A 13,568-nucleotide genomic window follows, 5' to 3' on the forward strand; every position below is an offset into this window, starting at 1 on the left:
GTATGCAGCCTTCTACGGCTTGGTTTATACTTTTTGGTCAACTATTCCCTTATGCCCTGTACAGCGAGTGAGGCACACAGACGGAACGGTCCTTGAATTTATCCTCTCATTTATTCCCATTTGGAGTATCACATAATACGTGTACAGAGTATAGCTCGTAGTAAATATTTGCATATATGAAACCCTAGCTACCCATGTATCATCTGGGACTGACAGGTTCATTGTGTGATCAAAGACGATCTACTATCTTCACATCATAGGGTATCTACAACAGCAAATAACCAGCCAATGCCGCTAAACATCAAACCACACTCTCCTCCAACCCCATCCCACGACCAATCTTACGAATCAAAGCCCGTTTAAGTAGAGCCTCACGGGCAAGACTACGCGTATGCCGCGACCAAGAATCAACACCAATGACACCCCGAACCAGCGCAGCCTGCAGCGCATAGAGTGCCTGCTGGATACCCTGCTCCTCAGCAACGAGATCATACAGCTGCTTCCCGACGACAGTAGGCGCAACCAAAATATCATCAATGGGAGGAAGACCGGCGGGCGTATCACTGGGAGCAGTTGAAGCTGAAGGCGCACCGGAAGTCTGAACAGACGTAGAGCGAGCCTGGGCATCGGCAATGGTAGCATCAGCACGATGAATAGACTGCTGCAGAACAGTGGTGTTGGACTGTAATGTCGCGTGTAGAGCATTCAAGTTTGAAACCTCGCCCTGCAGGGTAGCCATAGCAGCCTGTAGAGAGCGTGACTGCGAGACAAGAGACTGGGCTGCTGTATCGGATTGAGCGGCATTGTTGCGGAGGATTTCTGCCAGGGATTGCGATACAGCGTGCAGCAATGCATCTTTCTCTGGGTTTGGGGGAATTGGGGGTGCAGGTCCTGTGGGTGCAATTGATGGAAGCTCGACTTCGAAAGGGGAGGTCAGAAGGTCTTGAGTTTGAGCTTTGGGGGCTGGAGCTGCTGGTGGTGGATGTGGGTAGTTTGATGGGTAGGGGGAGTGTTGGGGGTATGGGGGTCCTGCCTGTTGCTGGTGTGGTTGGGGAGGATATCCTTGTCCTTGGTAGCCTGGAGCAAGGGATTGTACTGGTGTTTGTGCTTGAGGGACTTGTGACTGGGGCAATTGAGGTCGCGGTTGATATGCCTGAGGAGGAGACTGGCCTGGCACATTGGCAGAGACATGAGGTGGTACTCCGTTGTTTCTATAATATGGCGTCACACCCTGGCTCTGTGGTGGTGACATAGGCCCACCGGGGCCAGGAGGCGGATAGAACTGATGCGGGCGGGCTCCCAGACTAGGGGTTTGGTGTGATAGCGCTGCTTGACGAGGGTCTTGCTCTTTCGGTGGTGGTGGAGGGGATCGATATCGATCACCCAATTGTGATGGCGGCGGCTGTCGATTCTCCCCTGTCGCGCCTGGCTTCGGTGGAGGCGGTGGCGGTGCCTGGCTTACAGTCTGAACCCGCTGCGGCTGCACATTTGTAGCAGAGCTTCCGACACCGGGTGGAAGAGGAGGTAATGGCGGCGGTGTTTGTGTGTGTGCCTGGACTGGCTGGGACTGGGGCGGTTGTCTATATCGGACAGGTGGCTCCTTGGCGAAGACATCCTGGAGGATAGACAGCAGATCGGCGATGCTAGATCTCTATGGACGGGTTAGCTTGCTTGTCGAGAAGCATCCTATGAACACTCACATCCCAAGCTTCGGCCCAGTGTGCCAGGTAGTGATGATACACCTGCCCCTCCAGCGTCACATGCTGTCCAACACGAACAGCCATATCCTGCGTCGGAGTCACATATGCAATGGGAGGTTCGCGTGGGTATGTGTTTGGAATCCATAGCGCAATGGGGAACCGGTATGTTGTCCCTCGGAAGGTGACCGGCAACGTGCCCACGAGGTGCAGGAGGAGGGCCGAGAAGCCCGTTTCGTATGCTGCGGGACATCAGATCAAGAGCGCTTCCAGCTAATTGTATCAATTATATCACTCACTGTACACATCCGTTCGAGGGGAGAGCGAGGGGTACTGGGCGAGCGCGTTGGCGACATCGTGGTAGGTCCGATTCGGGTCTTGGTAAGTTTGCTGCGGGTCGTAGTGATCCTGCCAAGTTAGCTTGGTGATGATATCGCACTGGAGAAACGTACCTTGGTCAATACACTGTAGAGCCAGTTGAGTGTCCGCTGAGGGACCGCCATGGTGATGGATGGAGGTGAGTCGCGGGGAAGCGGAGCAAATACCGCGGTCTTGGCTCGAGTATACTTGCAAGGTTGCCATCTCAGCTGTTGATCTATCCGGTTTGGATGGGTGATGGGTTGTAGTATACTACTGTTCTTGGGCCTCCAATGTATGTTTCTATCTGTCAGGGGTGTCTACGGGGCACCTGGACATACTTCCACGCCTTATACATGACTGACATGAGACCAGGCAGCTTCCAGTTGGACGACCTGGAATTTGTCAGATTTCAAGCTTCGTCTCAACCAACTCCAGATACGACTCCGAAGGATTCAGAGACATCTAATCCGAGAATCTGTGGAAGTCATGACGAAAACATCCCAGTCGCCGAGAGGCAGACAAAGAACTCGCGAACTTAGCGACTGAAGCCTCGCAATCGAACGAGTCAAATCCCCGATATTCCTAACTTGGTCGATCTCATGCAGCCATTCTGCATCTATCGGTTGTCTGGGCCTCATTAAGCAGAGTGCTCCTTTGTCTCACACCTTAATATTGTTCTCTCCACCTGGTTGATATTGTTCCTCATTCTATCCGACAATGCCTCATCAGTCTCTCAACATCACTATGGCCAGCTCTTCATTTATGTCCATTGTCTGTTTCGGCTTGGGGTATTCATCTTTTTCTTTATATCTATATCTTTTATTCCTGACCATTTTTATCCTCGATCCCTGTCATGCATACTCTCCACGCTTCAGAACTTCTAGTGTGATCTCAACTGCTTCAACATGGATTACGGTATCCGCAGCTCCACAGACCCTTACCAAGAAAATGTCATCATGCACTATGCAAACGGCACGGAATTTGAGGTGCCAATGAAAGCTCTGGATGTCTTCGTCATGTACAACGTCCGAGTGTGCATCAACTACGGCTGCCAGCTAGGAGCATCAATTGTTCTACTGATCATCCTTCTGCTTTTGACACATTCTGACAAGCGGAAGTCCTCGGTGTTTATCGTGAATGGCATGGCACTTTTCTTCAACTGCCTGCGTCTGCTATTCCAAGTCATTCACTTCTCCACCAAGTTCGAAGAAGTATACCCCTACTTCTCTTACGACTACTCTGCCGTACCGGCGAGTGCATATGCCATTTCAATTGCGGCCACTGTCTTTCAGACCCTGGTAGTGGCCTGCATTGAAGCATCGCTTGTGCTTCAAACCAATGTGGTTTGCTCGACTGTTCGTCGCCGATACCGACACCCTCTCCTAGGGCTATCGATCCTGGTGGCCCTGTTCGTAATTGGTTTCCGCTGCGCCTGGATGGTCGAGAACTCGATTGCCATCATCAAAGTGGTGTACATGGAATCAATTTGGTGGATTGAGAGCGCAACCAATGTGACCCTCACCGTCTCCATCTGCTTCTTCTGTGTGATCTTTGTCACCAAGCTCGGATTTGCCATCAAGCAGCGCCGTCAACTTGGCGTGCGCGAGTTCGGCCCCATGAGAATCATCTTTATCATGGGCTGCCAGACCATGGTTGTTCCAGCCATCTTCTCAATTACCCAGTACTACATCATCGTCCCGGAACTAGCGTCCAACGTCCTCACCCTGGTGGCCATCTCACTCCCACTCTCATCAATCTGGGCCGGCGCTGCCCTCGAACAATCTCGACCGCCTCGCAGTCAAGACGCGCGCCGACGTAACCTATGGCGAGTCCTCGCTGGTGGAGCCAATAGCACATTGAGTCCTACAACCAAAGACAGCCCAACCGATCTGACAGCCATAGCCGCTGCTCAAACTCTATGCTACTCAGATCGCACTGTGAACAAAGGTGGCTCAGGAAGCTCCAGGGACACAGATGCTTTCTATGGGATTGCTGTTGAGCATGACATTTCTGTCGATCGAGTTCAGAGAAACCATTCACTTGTCTGATATGGACGATCCAGTCATTGCAAACGTCATCGCAATCAGTCCAACAACACCTAGAGATTTGAGACTTATTTCCATTACTCTGTACACATTGCTCAGAGCCAAGCCTCGCATGCACATTCTCGCACTTTATGTGGCACTTATATTTCCTTTTGTCAATGGTCTCTCTTTTTTGTTCTGCACAATTACCACTCTAGGCGCACCTTTAATATCAATTTATCGTTCTTTTAACTATTTTTCAAACATCGACAACAGAGCTATACATATAATGTAACGGCCTATAGATTTAACCACTTAACCCTCCGGCATTTCAATCCATGGCAGATGTCCACTTCACATAACAGTTGTTAAGGAATGATCCTGTTTCATCTATCTACAGTCTTCTCAACTCGATAAATGCCCCTGCAACCTATAAGCCACTCATTTTTGTCTTATACACAGCCGAGACTAGTTCTAGACATGGACCGATAGACTACAAAATATACGAAGAAAAAGAGGAACTCGATTGAGATAGGCACTTCACTTGGCCAAGGATAGCTTTGCTTATCGAAATTAACGATATAACGATGTAGTATCCATTTCCACCGATCTGATAGGAACTAATCATTCAAAAAAAAAAACCAGGAAACGTAAACAAGATTATGTACAGACAGCAACGCTCTATGTATAGACCACATGTGCGCCAGAACAGAAAAAACAAGAGCGACAACGTTAATAATACCCAATGCTAATTCAATTGCACGTAATTGGCTGATATAATGTTAGCGATGCACTTCTCGATCATGGATTCAACACTTACCCGGAAATTGGCCCTCCCGACCGCCGACACGCCCAGACCACCACTCATTTGTGTTGTCGGTACGTTGGACGATTTCGATAACATCACCAGCTGAGAATCCCAGATCACCGTGTGCTTGGGCCTCGTAGTCGTAAAGAGCGGTGACGGTCTCGACCGGCTTTGTGCTGAGGTGAGATGGCTTCGCCCGTGGAGGGGGCGGGGCGGGCTTGCCCTTAGCGGCCGAAGAGAAGCTGCCTGTCGGACTGGCACCAGCAGACGAGTAGGGTGGTGGAGGGTTTTCGTCGGCGGTAGAGCTAGAACGGCCTCGGCCAATAGAGCCCTTGCCCTCGCCCTTGAGGGCGCTCAGCTTCGAGCCAGAGCGGCGAACGCCTTGAGTCTTGTAGTGCACGATACTGAGGGCTTCGGCACGTTCCTTCACATCGCCTCGCTTCTGCTCAAAGGCTTCTTCGACGTCAAGCTGAAGGTTGAAGTAGCTAATGTTCATGCCTTGCATGCGGTCGTGGAGAGTGTAGAAGACGTTGAGTTGCATGTAGTAGAAAGACTGGAAGAGTGGGCGGATGAACTCGGCCTCAAGGGCAAACAGCTTGGGCAATTCGTCCTTGAGCAGATCGTTGTAGTAGTTGAACTCCTGTGTGGCGACCTCGACATCGTTTTCAGCCTTGTACAAAGCCTTTTCGTCCTTGATCGATTTGTCCTTCTTCTCTTCTAGCTTCTTCAAGGTAGCATTGCGGCGGTCAAAGTCCAGCTTCTTGTGATCACGCTTGACGGCAACCTTGCGGATCACCTTGATCACCTCGAGGAGCTGGTCGGCAGGGCTGATAATGCGGCTGTCGATCATCTCCAGCTCGGGGGCCAGGGCCTCCTGCAGCTCTTTGACGATCACTTCATATTCTTCACAGGCCTGAATGCCTTCGGCGTTTCCTTCGAATTGGTAGGAGGTGGGATCGGAGGCGCGACCGGAGATGGGTTTGTAGATCTCAGCAACTGCTTTGGAGAATTCGATCTGGTGGTTCAACATGCCTAAAAACGTGTCAGTGGAAGGTTCTTCCATACGAAATCCAGACATTACCGTTGATGGCCGCAAAGTACTTCTTTGACTCATCGTGGAGCTTCTTAGTCTCCTTTTCGAGCTCATCAAATCGGCGCTCGGCATCGGTATAGACAGCATCCTTGGTGTGTTCTCCAATGTTGAACTTGACCTTGAACTGCTGCGGCGCACGCACAATGCTCTTCTGAAAGCCTTTGAAACTCATACTGCGGAAGCCTCGGAATGGGAGAGTGAGGAAGTTGCCAAGGCGGGGTGACGGGCTTTTGGGCCAACTTTCGCTTCTATGACATAAGACATTCGCGATGTGGCTGTACCGGGAGTATAAGTTACTTGCACGCCTAATTATTGTGGCGCATTACTACACCAGGCACCAGTGTTAACTACTACGGTAGTAGTGATCGCCCCGGTGGCTGTTCCGGGGCTGAGTTCTTTCGATCTGCTTGTTTTTATTGCAGCCTTACCCGTATATACCGATCACCGTAGTTCGATTGTTATTGGCCATTTCTTTATTATGCGGGGTGACTTGGTTAAACGTAAGAATACGCAGCGTAACCTGCGGGTTGTAAACCAAAGTAGCTAGCTAAGATTCTAAAAATCACAGTCACATAGCACACGGGTCAAAGAATGACTTCAGATATCAAAATCCTTAACGATCACACCTAGGAGCACTTTTCCGCCTGAGGCACCTCGGAGAACCGGGGAAACCATCCTAATTGGGAATTCACCGAGGTGTTTAGTCATGAGGAGTTTCCCGGACATTAGTGATAACAAAAAGTCGGGGTTGCCTTCTTTCTTCATCCCACTTGGTATCGCACTTCATCCTCAAAATGACAAGTGCTGCTCCTACTGCTTGGAGACAGGCCTCGGCCTTCTCTAGGCGCCTTTCCACTTATGGCTATCGCGCTCCTCGCCTCGCCACCCAAGCCCGTTCTTATGTGTCCGGGACCAAGGTCGGCCAAGCTCAGGTCAATGTCGCAACCGCCATCAAGGAGGAACAAAAGTCATTCATGAAGCAGGCTGGTGTTCCTGCTCAGGGTGTGAACCTCCCTGGCACGACGACCTCCGGTGATGCCGCCATGAGTCCTTCCGCTGGTATTCTGAAGCAAGCCACCGTTCTGGACCAAGGTACACGACCTATCTACCTCGATATGCAAGCCACCACACCGCTAGACCCCCGAGTTCTCGACGCCATGCTTCCATACCTCACCGGAATCTACGGAAACCCGCACTCGCGCACACACGCTTACGGCTGGGAGTCGGAGAAGGGTGTTGAGGAGGCCCGTGGACATATCGCCAACCTGATTGGCGCCGATCCCAAGGAAATCATCTTCACAAGTGGTGCGACTGAGAGTAACAATATGTCTTTGAAGGGCGTGGCGCGATTCTTTGGTCGCTCAGGCAAGAAGAAGCACATTATCACCACCCAGACCGAGCACAAGTGTGTTCTCGACAGTTGCCGACACTTGCAAGATGAAGGATTCGAAGTCACCTATCTGCCGGTTCAGAGCAATGGTTTGATCCGGATGGAGGACCTCGAGGCAGCTATGCGCCCCGAGACTGCCATCGTCAGTATTATGGCCGTCAACAACGAGATTGGTGTGATCCAGCCGCTCGAGGAGATTGGCCGTCTTTGCCGGTCCAAGAAGATCTTCTTCCACTCTGATGCCGCACAGGCTGTGGGAAAGATCCCAATGGATGTCAACAAGATGAACATCGATCTGATGTCCATCTCCAGCCACAAGATCTATGGCCCCAAGGGCATCGGTGCTTGCTACGTGCGCCGTCGCCCACGTGTTCGTCTCGAGCCTATCATCTCCGGTGGTGGACAGGAGCGTGGCTTGCGCAGTGGCACTCTGGCCCCGCATCTGCTCGTTGGCTTCGGTGAGGCTTGCCGCCTTGCCGCACAAGACATGGAGGTAAGAATTCCCATTCTTTTGAAGTTCCTTCTTTGCCGCGATGATTATACACTGTGAATATACATCGCTTTTGGAGATGTTTGGGTGGTAGCTCCGTGTTTATGCACGGAACTCAGCGTCCATGATGTCAATCGCAGGGGTAATGAGTCAGCTGATGATGAACTTGAATTTATCTTGTCTTTGCATGACAAAACGCTAACGTGTTGATTTACGAATAGTACGACACCAAGCACGTTGAGCGTCTATCGAAGCGTTTGACCGATGGCCTCCTGTCTATGGAACACACCGTGCTGAATGGTGACCCCGACCACCACTACCCCGGCTGTGTGAACGTCTCGTTTGCCTATGTCGAGGGTGAATCCCTTTTGATGGCTCTGAAAGACATCGCTCTGTCTTCCGGCAGTGCCTGTACCTCCGCCTCCCTGGAGCCCAGCTACGTTCTCCGTGCCCTGGGTAGCAGCGACGAGAGCGCCCACAGCAGTATCCGTTTTGGTATTGGCCGATTCACCTCCGATGAGGAGATCGACTACGTTCTCAAGGCCGTCCAGGCTCGTGTTTCATTTTTGCGTGAACTGAGCCCGCTTTGGGAGTTGGTGCAGGAGGGAATTGACCTGAACACTATTGAGTGGAGCCAGCACTGATTTTTTTACTCTGGTCATATTAATCACTTTCGTTTCGAGAAAAATGCCCATTAGGGACGGCGTTGGAAGTGTAACAACATTGGATTTGTACAGATTGAGCATAATCAACTCAGAATTTACTACCTCTACTCTATGTGTAAGCATATCCCGATCAAAGTTGATCAGACTGTTAGGATGTAGTTGGCACCCTGAAACTTACCATAGCCTTCGCCTCTGATGCTCGAGGTTATACCAAGTATATGTGCCGAATAAAGTTTGTCCACTCATCACAGCCCTATGATGACTGCGTATTGGATGCTTTCAAAGACAAATTAACGTAGCTCACTTGATCTTAGCACAAACTCAAAACGTTTACCTGCCGATGCGCCATTTCGACTCAAAATGGCGGGGGGTACATCTGGCTATAAAGGCCCCTTTCACTCACCGCGAAAAAGCATCAGTCAAAGATGTATCAATTGTTGTGGATTGTCCTCCAAGCTGCAACCAGTGCCGCTACTCTGGTAAACCACTCAGCAGAGCTTCGAGTAGTAACCTCCAGCGGCATCGTGAGCGGGATATACAACAACACAGCCCAAACAGTCCGGGGATTTATAGGAATACCATACGCCGAGCCCCCAGTAGGACGCCTGCGCTTTGCACCAGCACAATCCAAACCCCCAGCCAGACATCCGATCGATGCATCGTCCTTCAGCGATCCATGTCCACAGGTTTACACATACTCCAATGAATCAATCTGGAGCATTCTTCCATACAAGATATGGAATCCAGCCAATATGTCCGAAGACTGTCTTTATATTAACATCTGGACGCCTTCTTCCAAACATCAGGGTAAGAGGGCGCGAAACGCGGCAGTGATGATGTTCATCCATGGGGGAGGGTACGGCTCTGGTTCTGGATCGGTGGCTTTTTACGACGGAACAAATTTGGTACAGGACAATGAGGATATCATTTTTGTCACTTTCAAGTAAGTGAGTTGTGTCTGTGTGTATACATGGCTAAGACCAGGGAGTTATCGGCTCAACGTCTTTGGATTTCCTAATGCACCCGGTCTGGATCCTCTGAAGCAGAATCTAGGACTAATGAATCAGGTATGCCATACGCCTCAAAAGCGAATGATACAACTCACCTATTTAGCGACTGGCGGTCGAATGGGTCCATAAGAACATAGCCAACTTTGGCGGTGATCCAAAGAGGATTCTCCTTTTCGGGCAATCTGCTGGGGCATCGTCGGTTGATATCTATTCATATGCTGTGAATACCACCAGTCCCTGGATCTTCTGTATATTGTGGAAACTAACGAGCGCGGGTTTGATAGTATCTAGACAATCAACTTGTCAGCGCATTCGCCCTACACTCCGGCACTGCTCCATCGTTGATAACACGGGCTGACCATAAGAATTGGAACGACTTGTCTACTGCTGTTGGATGTGGTTCGGGAGCGAAGTCTCTTGCGTGCATGAGACGAGTTCCGGCCACAAAGATTGTCGAGGCAAGGACACAGGGGAACTACAAGTACAACTTCTATCCGATCGTAGACAATCGAACTGTGTTCTCGGACTATGCTGCTAGAACTCGAAAGGGGAAAGTAGCACTCCTGGTATGTATACCATAGTAATCTCTTTTTCATTTTTCATAACACTCACAGTTCTTCAATAGCCAACATTAGCTGGGATCAACGAACACGAATTCTCGGCAATAGTCCGTTTGAGTCAAGAATCTGTTAATGAAACAGACATCTGCGAAAATGTCCAAAAAGCCTTCAACTGTCCACTCCAGGAGACTGTGAAGTAAGAAACAAACCATCACATTGTTCGAATCTAATGCCTTCTAGGATGCGACTTGACCGGAATGTGCCCACTTGGAGGTATCTATACCGAGGGAATTTCACAAGTCTCAGTCCAACCACCTGGCTCGGAGCCTACCACACTGGTAATGATCTGAGTCTCATTTCCGCGTAATAGTCGTGTTCTGATGACGATAGCCGAGATACCCATTGTGTTTGGAACTTACAATCTATCCAAAGCTATAGCTCCATCTGCGGGAGAGGCTGAAGCCAGCAGATACATCCAAGGTACTCCCTCTGAAACGTATAGCGACTCGTCAAGGTCTTATGAGTATTTCTTAGGAGCATGGGTTGCATTTGCCAAGAACCCCCAAAATGGACTCAGCAAGTATGGATGGCCACAGTTCAGTTTCGATCGTCAGTCTCTCTAATTTCGCGGAGATCGTCCACGCTGATCAGTTGACAGAACCAACTTTGATCAATCTCGCCCTGGACAACACCACTCAAGTTGTGTTTACATCAGCTGATCCGTGGGATAGTTATTGCAATGAAGTTGGCAAGACTACTGATATCGAGGGAATCCAAGATGGCAAGGGACAGATAGTTCTTGGGTATGATTTATAGACCCATCTATGTGATGACATAACCAGTCTTGTGACCCCAATATTCTGTACACCTGGATGCCTGGCAGATCAGGTGTCGATGTCAAATTCTGCATCCGGCGGGGTGTCCACTGTGGATTGCCTCGTAAGCAGATGAGCAGAGACGATGAGGGAAGCAGGACAAAAACATCCGATCAGATAATCCAAGTAGAGATGTACAGTTAAAATAAGTTACATCAAAGTAAGCTCAAGACCTGACGTTGACCCAACATGACCCCAGACGTCGAGTATGGAGCAGCGTGAGTGATGGCGAATGTGCTAGGGATTAAGCGAGAATGTCCCGAATTCGGCGCAAAGGCCGCATTCCCACCTCCCAGCCGTGTCTTGGGGGCTTCCGGTTCATTGTCTAGCACCCAGTCTACTTCTCGCTAAGAACAGACCCACCGAGGAGCCCTTGCGCGGGCACCCATTGCTGCTTGGCATTTTAGTCTGGGGGCGTTAGTTACATGGGCCCATATAAAATGAACCTGGTCTGTAGTCGACTTACCTGGTCCACCTCCTCTAAAACGGTCCCAGGGGTCTCTAAAGCTCTTTTGCCTTGTTCCTATATCGGCTCACTCCCTTAACTCCGGCTTAGAAATGCCTCTCTTACGCTCCCCCTTATGTCTCCCGGTGAATTACGTGCTTACAGGTCGGACATCCCACCGGAAAACTCTGACGGGCATAGTTACCTAGTTTATGTCCCTTATGGCCACTCTCCGTACGTACTTTGGGGAAAATGAATAACCTTTCTTCCCCGAGTTTGTTCCGTCATCATCCGTACACGTCCTGGGGTACTCTCGCCACCTCTCCGGGTGCCTGACTTGTAACCTTTCTTCTCTCTCTCTCTCTTCTTTACTCACGACATCATTACGTTTTTGAAGATATCGGCATTTGAACGGGATTGAGATCCGGGCGTGCCACTTCTGTACTCGGGCACTTCTGCCTCTTCTTCTGTCTTACAACCACCATGCTACCTCCAGTGCCATCACCTGCTGATTATGGGATCACTCCCGACTTTGGGTTCCTCCCCTCAGAGCCTCCACTGGAGGTCCTTCCGGATCCATACTATGCCAAGTGGGAGGCCATCGTGGGGAACTTGCAAGCTCTCATCCTGAGCAAACGGATCCGGTCCATAGTGGAGCGCCTCCCCATACTTTCTACCGAGCACCTCCAGACAGATGCTGAATGGCGTCGAGCATATGTGGTACTTGTATTCATGCTGCATGGTTTTGTCTGGGGTGGTGATCGTCCCGCAGAGGTACATTAGAGTCCACCCCCCACTGGTCACGCGATGAGCAACACTGACACCAAACAGAGGATTCCACCACAGCTCACAGTGCCATTGTTCAAAGTTTGTGAACGGCTCGAAGTCCCCCCAGTTGCCACTTATGCCGGGGTTTGCCTCTGGAACTATAAGCCGATATTTCCCGACGAGCCGGCCACCGACTTGGACAACCTGGCTTGCCTTCAAACATTCACTGGGTCACTGGATGAACAATGGTTCTACCTCGTCTCTATTGCCATCGAGGCACGGGGAGGTCCTTCTATCCCCTTGATGCTCAAAGCTATTACAGCTGCGCGCGCAGGAAAGAGCCAGATTGTGACCGAATGCCTGCAACAGCTGGCTGAAACCATTGATGAAACCACCGAGTTACTACAACGGATGTACGACAACTGTGACCCATACGTGTTCTACAACCGCATCCGCCCATATCTAGCCGGAAGCAAGAACATGAGTGACGCCGGCTTGCCCGATGGTCTGCTATACGACGACGGCTACAACCCCGAATACCGACAATACGGTGGAGGCAGCAATGCCCAAAGCTCCCTGATCCAATTCTTCGACATCGTCCTCGGCGTGGAACACCGACCCACCGGTACAAGCCGCGACAGCGAAGACAGCGGCAAATCCCGCAACAGCTTTATCCACGAAATGCGCACCTACATGCCCGGCCCACACCGACGCTTCCTCGAGCAAGTCGACTCAGTAGCCAACATCCGCACCTTTGTCGAAGCCCGACGCGGAGACTCAGCCCTCTGCATTGCCTACGACGCCTGCCTAGCCATGCTGCGAGTCCTACGCGACAAGCACATCACCATGGTATCCCGCTACATCATCATCCAATCCCGCTATGCGCGCCAACCCTCACAATCCAGCCCGAGTCGACCGGCCGCAACCAACCTCGCCACCGCCACACCAACCGATAAGAAGAAGCTGCGCGGCACAGGTGGTACTGCCCTCATCCCATTCTTGAAGCAAGCGCGAGATGAAACTGGCGAGCCTGCTATTGACGCATGGGCTCGACGGCTACTCAGCCATGGTCCTGTTGATAAGACGTTTGCTTCACTTAGTAAGGTTGGCGAGCAGCCGGATGGACATCTTGAGGTTGTTGGTCTTTGCGGAACATGGACTGCCGAGGAAAGTGAGGGTGGCATCTGTCACTGGTAAAGTGCATGATTTTCTTTCTGGTTATTGAGCGACGCATTGTATCTGGGTATTTGCGTACATGGGCGCTATGGTGTTTGGGATTGCATTTTATGATTTGTGCTCTTGTACAGAATAGACTTGATTTACGGCTCTTATTGCATTATTCTCCACATAAGCTGTACTGTACATGTACCTTGAGCTTGTCAA

General features: G+C 50.7%; 6 protein-coding genes across 6 annotated transcripts; 4 read left to right on the forward strand and 2 right to left on the reverse strand.

Moving 5' to 3' along the window:
- Window positions 1-301: 301 nt before the first annotated feature.
- PENARI_c016G07698 (uncharacterized protein) lies at window positions 302-2,200 on the reverse strand (the record flags this gene model as incomplete). Its single annotated transcript, XM_022634109.1, has 4 exons — window positions 302-1,651; window positions 1,701-1,939; window positions 1,997-2,105; window positions 2,150-2,200. The coding sequence occupies 4 exons, from the start codon at window positions 2,198-2,200 to the stop codon at window positions 302-304; spliced, it is 1,749 nt and encodes a 582-aa protein (XP_022485935.1).
- Window positions 2,201-2,962: 762 nt separating this feature from the next.
- On the forward strand, window positions 2,963-4,105 carry preB (alpha-factor pheromone receptor STE2; the record flags this gene model as incomplete). The annotated part of the gene is made up of 1 exon (XM_022633960.1): window positions 2,963-4,105. The coding sequence occupies one exon, from the start codon at window positions 2,963-2,965 to the stop codon at window positions 4,103-4,105; it is 1,143 nt and encodes a 380-aa protein (XP_022486023.1).
- Window positions 4,106-4,829: 724 nt separating this feature from the next.
- Window positions 4,830-6,154, reverse strand: PENARI_c016G06391 (amphiphysin; the record flags this gene model as incomplete). Its single annotated transcript, XM_022634081.1, has 3 exons — window positions 4,830-4,852; window positions 4,902-5,921; window positions 5,971-6,154. 3 exons carry the CDS (start codon window positions 6,152-6,154, stop codon window positions 4,830-4,832), a joined length of 1,227 nt encoding a protein of 408 aa, XP_022486111.1.
- Window positions 6,155-6,776: 622 nt separating this feature from the next.
- On the forward strand, window positions 6,777-8,506 carry PENARI_c016G00825 (IscS subfamily cysteine desulfurase; the record flags this gene model as incomplete). The annotated part of the gene is made up of 2 exons (XM_022633951.1): window positions 6,777-7,865; window positions 8,084-8,506. The coding sequence occupies 2 exons, from the start codon at window positions 6,777-6,779 to the stop codon at window positions 8,504-8,506; spliced, it is 1,512 nt and encodes a 503-aa protein (XP_022485996.1).
- A 446-nt stretch (window positions 8,507-8,952) lies between these two features.
- On the forward strand, window positions 8,953-10,913 carry PENARI_c016G09135 (uncharacterized protein; the record flags this gene model as incomplete). The annotated part of the gene is made up of 8 exons (XM_022634136.1): window positions 8,953-9,470; window positions 9,516-9,594; window positions 9,641-9,757; window positions 9,822-10,103; window positions 10,163-10,293; window positions 10,338-10,435; window positions 10,488-10,706; window positions 10,756-10,913. 8 exons carry the CDS (start codon window positions 8,953-8,955, stop codon window positions 10,911-10,913), a joined length of 1,602 nt encoding a protein of 533 aa, XP_022486185.1.
- A 987-nt stretch (window positions 10,914-11,900) lies between these two features.
- On the forward strand, window positions 11,901-13,382 carry PENARI_c016G02204 (indoleamine 2,3-dioxygenase; the record flags this gene model as incomplete). Its single annotated transcript, XM_022633981.1, has 2 exons — window positions 11,901-12,191; window positions 12,249-13,382. 2 exons carry the CDS (start codon window positions 11,901-11,903, stop codon window positions 13,380-13,382), a joined length of 1,425 nt encoding a protein of 474 aa, XP_022486135.1.
- Between the last annotated feature and the right edge of the window lie 186 nt (window positions 13,383-13,568).

This window comes from Penicillium arizonense, assembly GCF_001773325.1.
Source record: "Penicillium arizonense strain CBS 141311 chromosome Unknown PENARI_contig016, whole genome shotgun sequence".
In the NCBI taxonomy this organism is placed as follows: Eukaryota; Fungi; Ascomycota; class Eurotiomycetes; order Eurotiales; family Aspergillaceae; genus Penicillium; species Penicillium arizonense.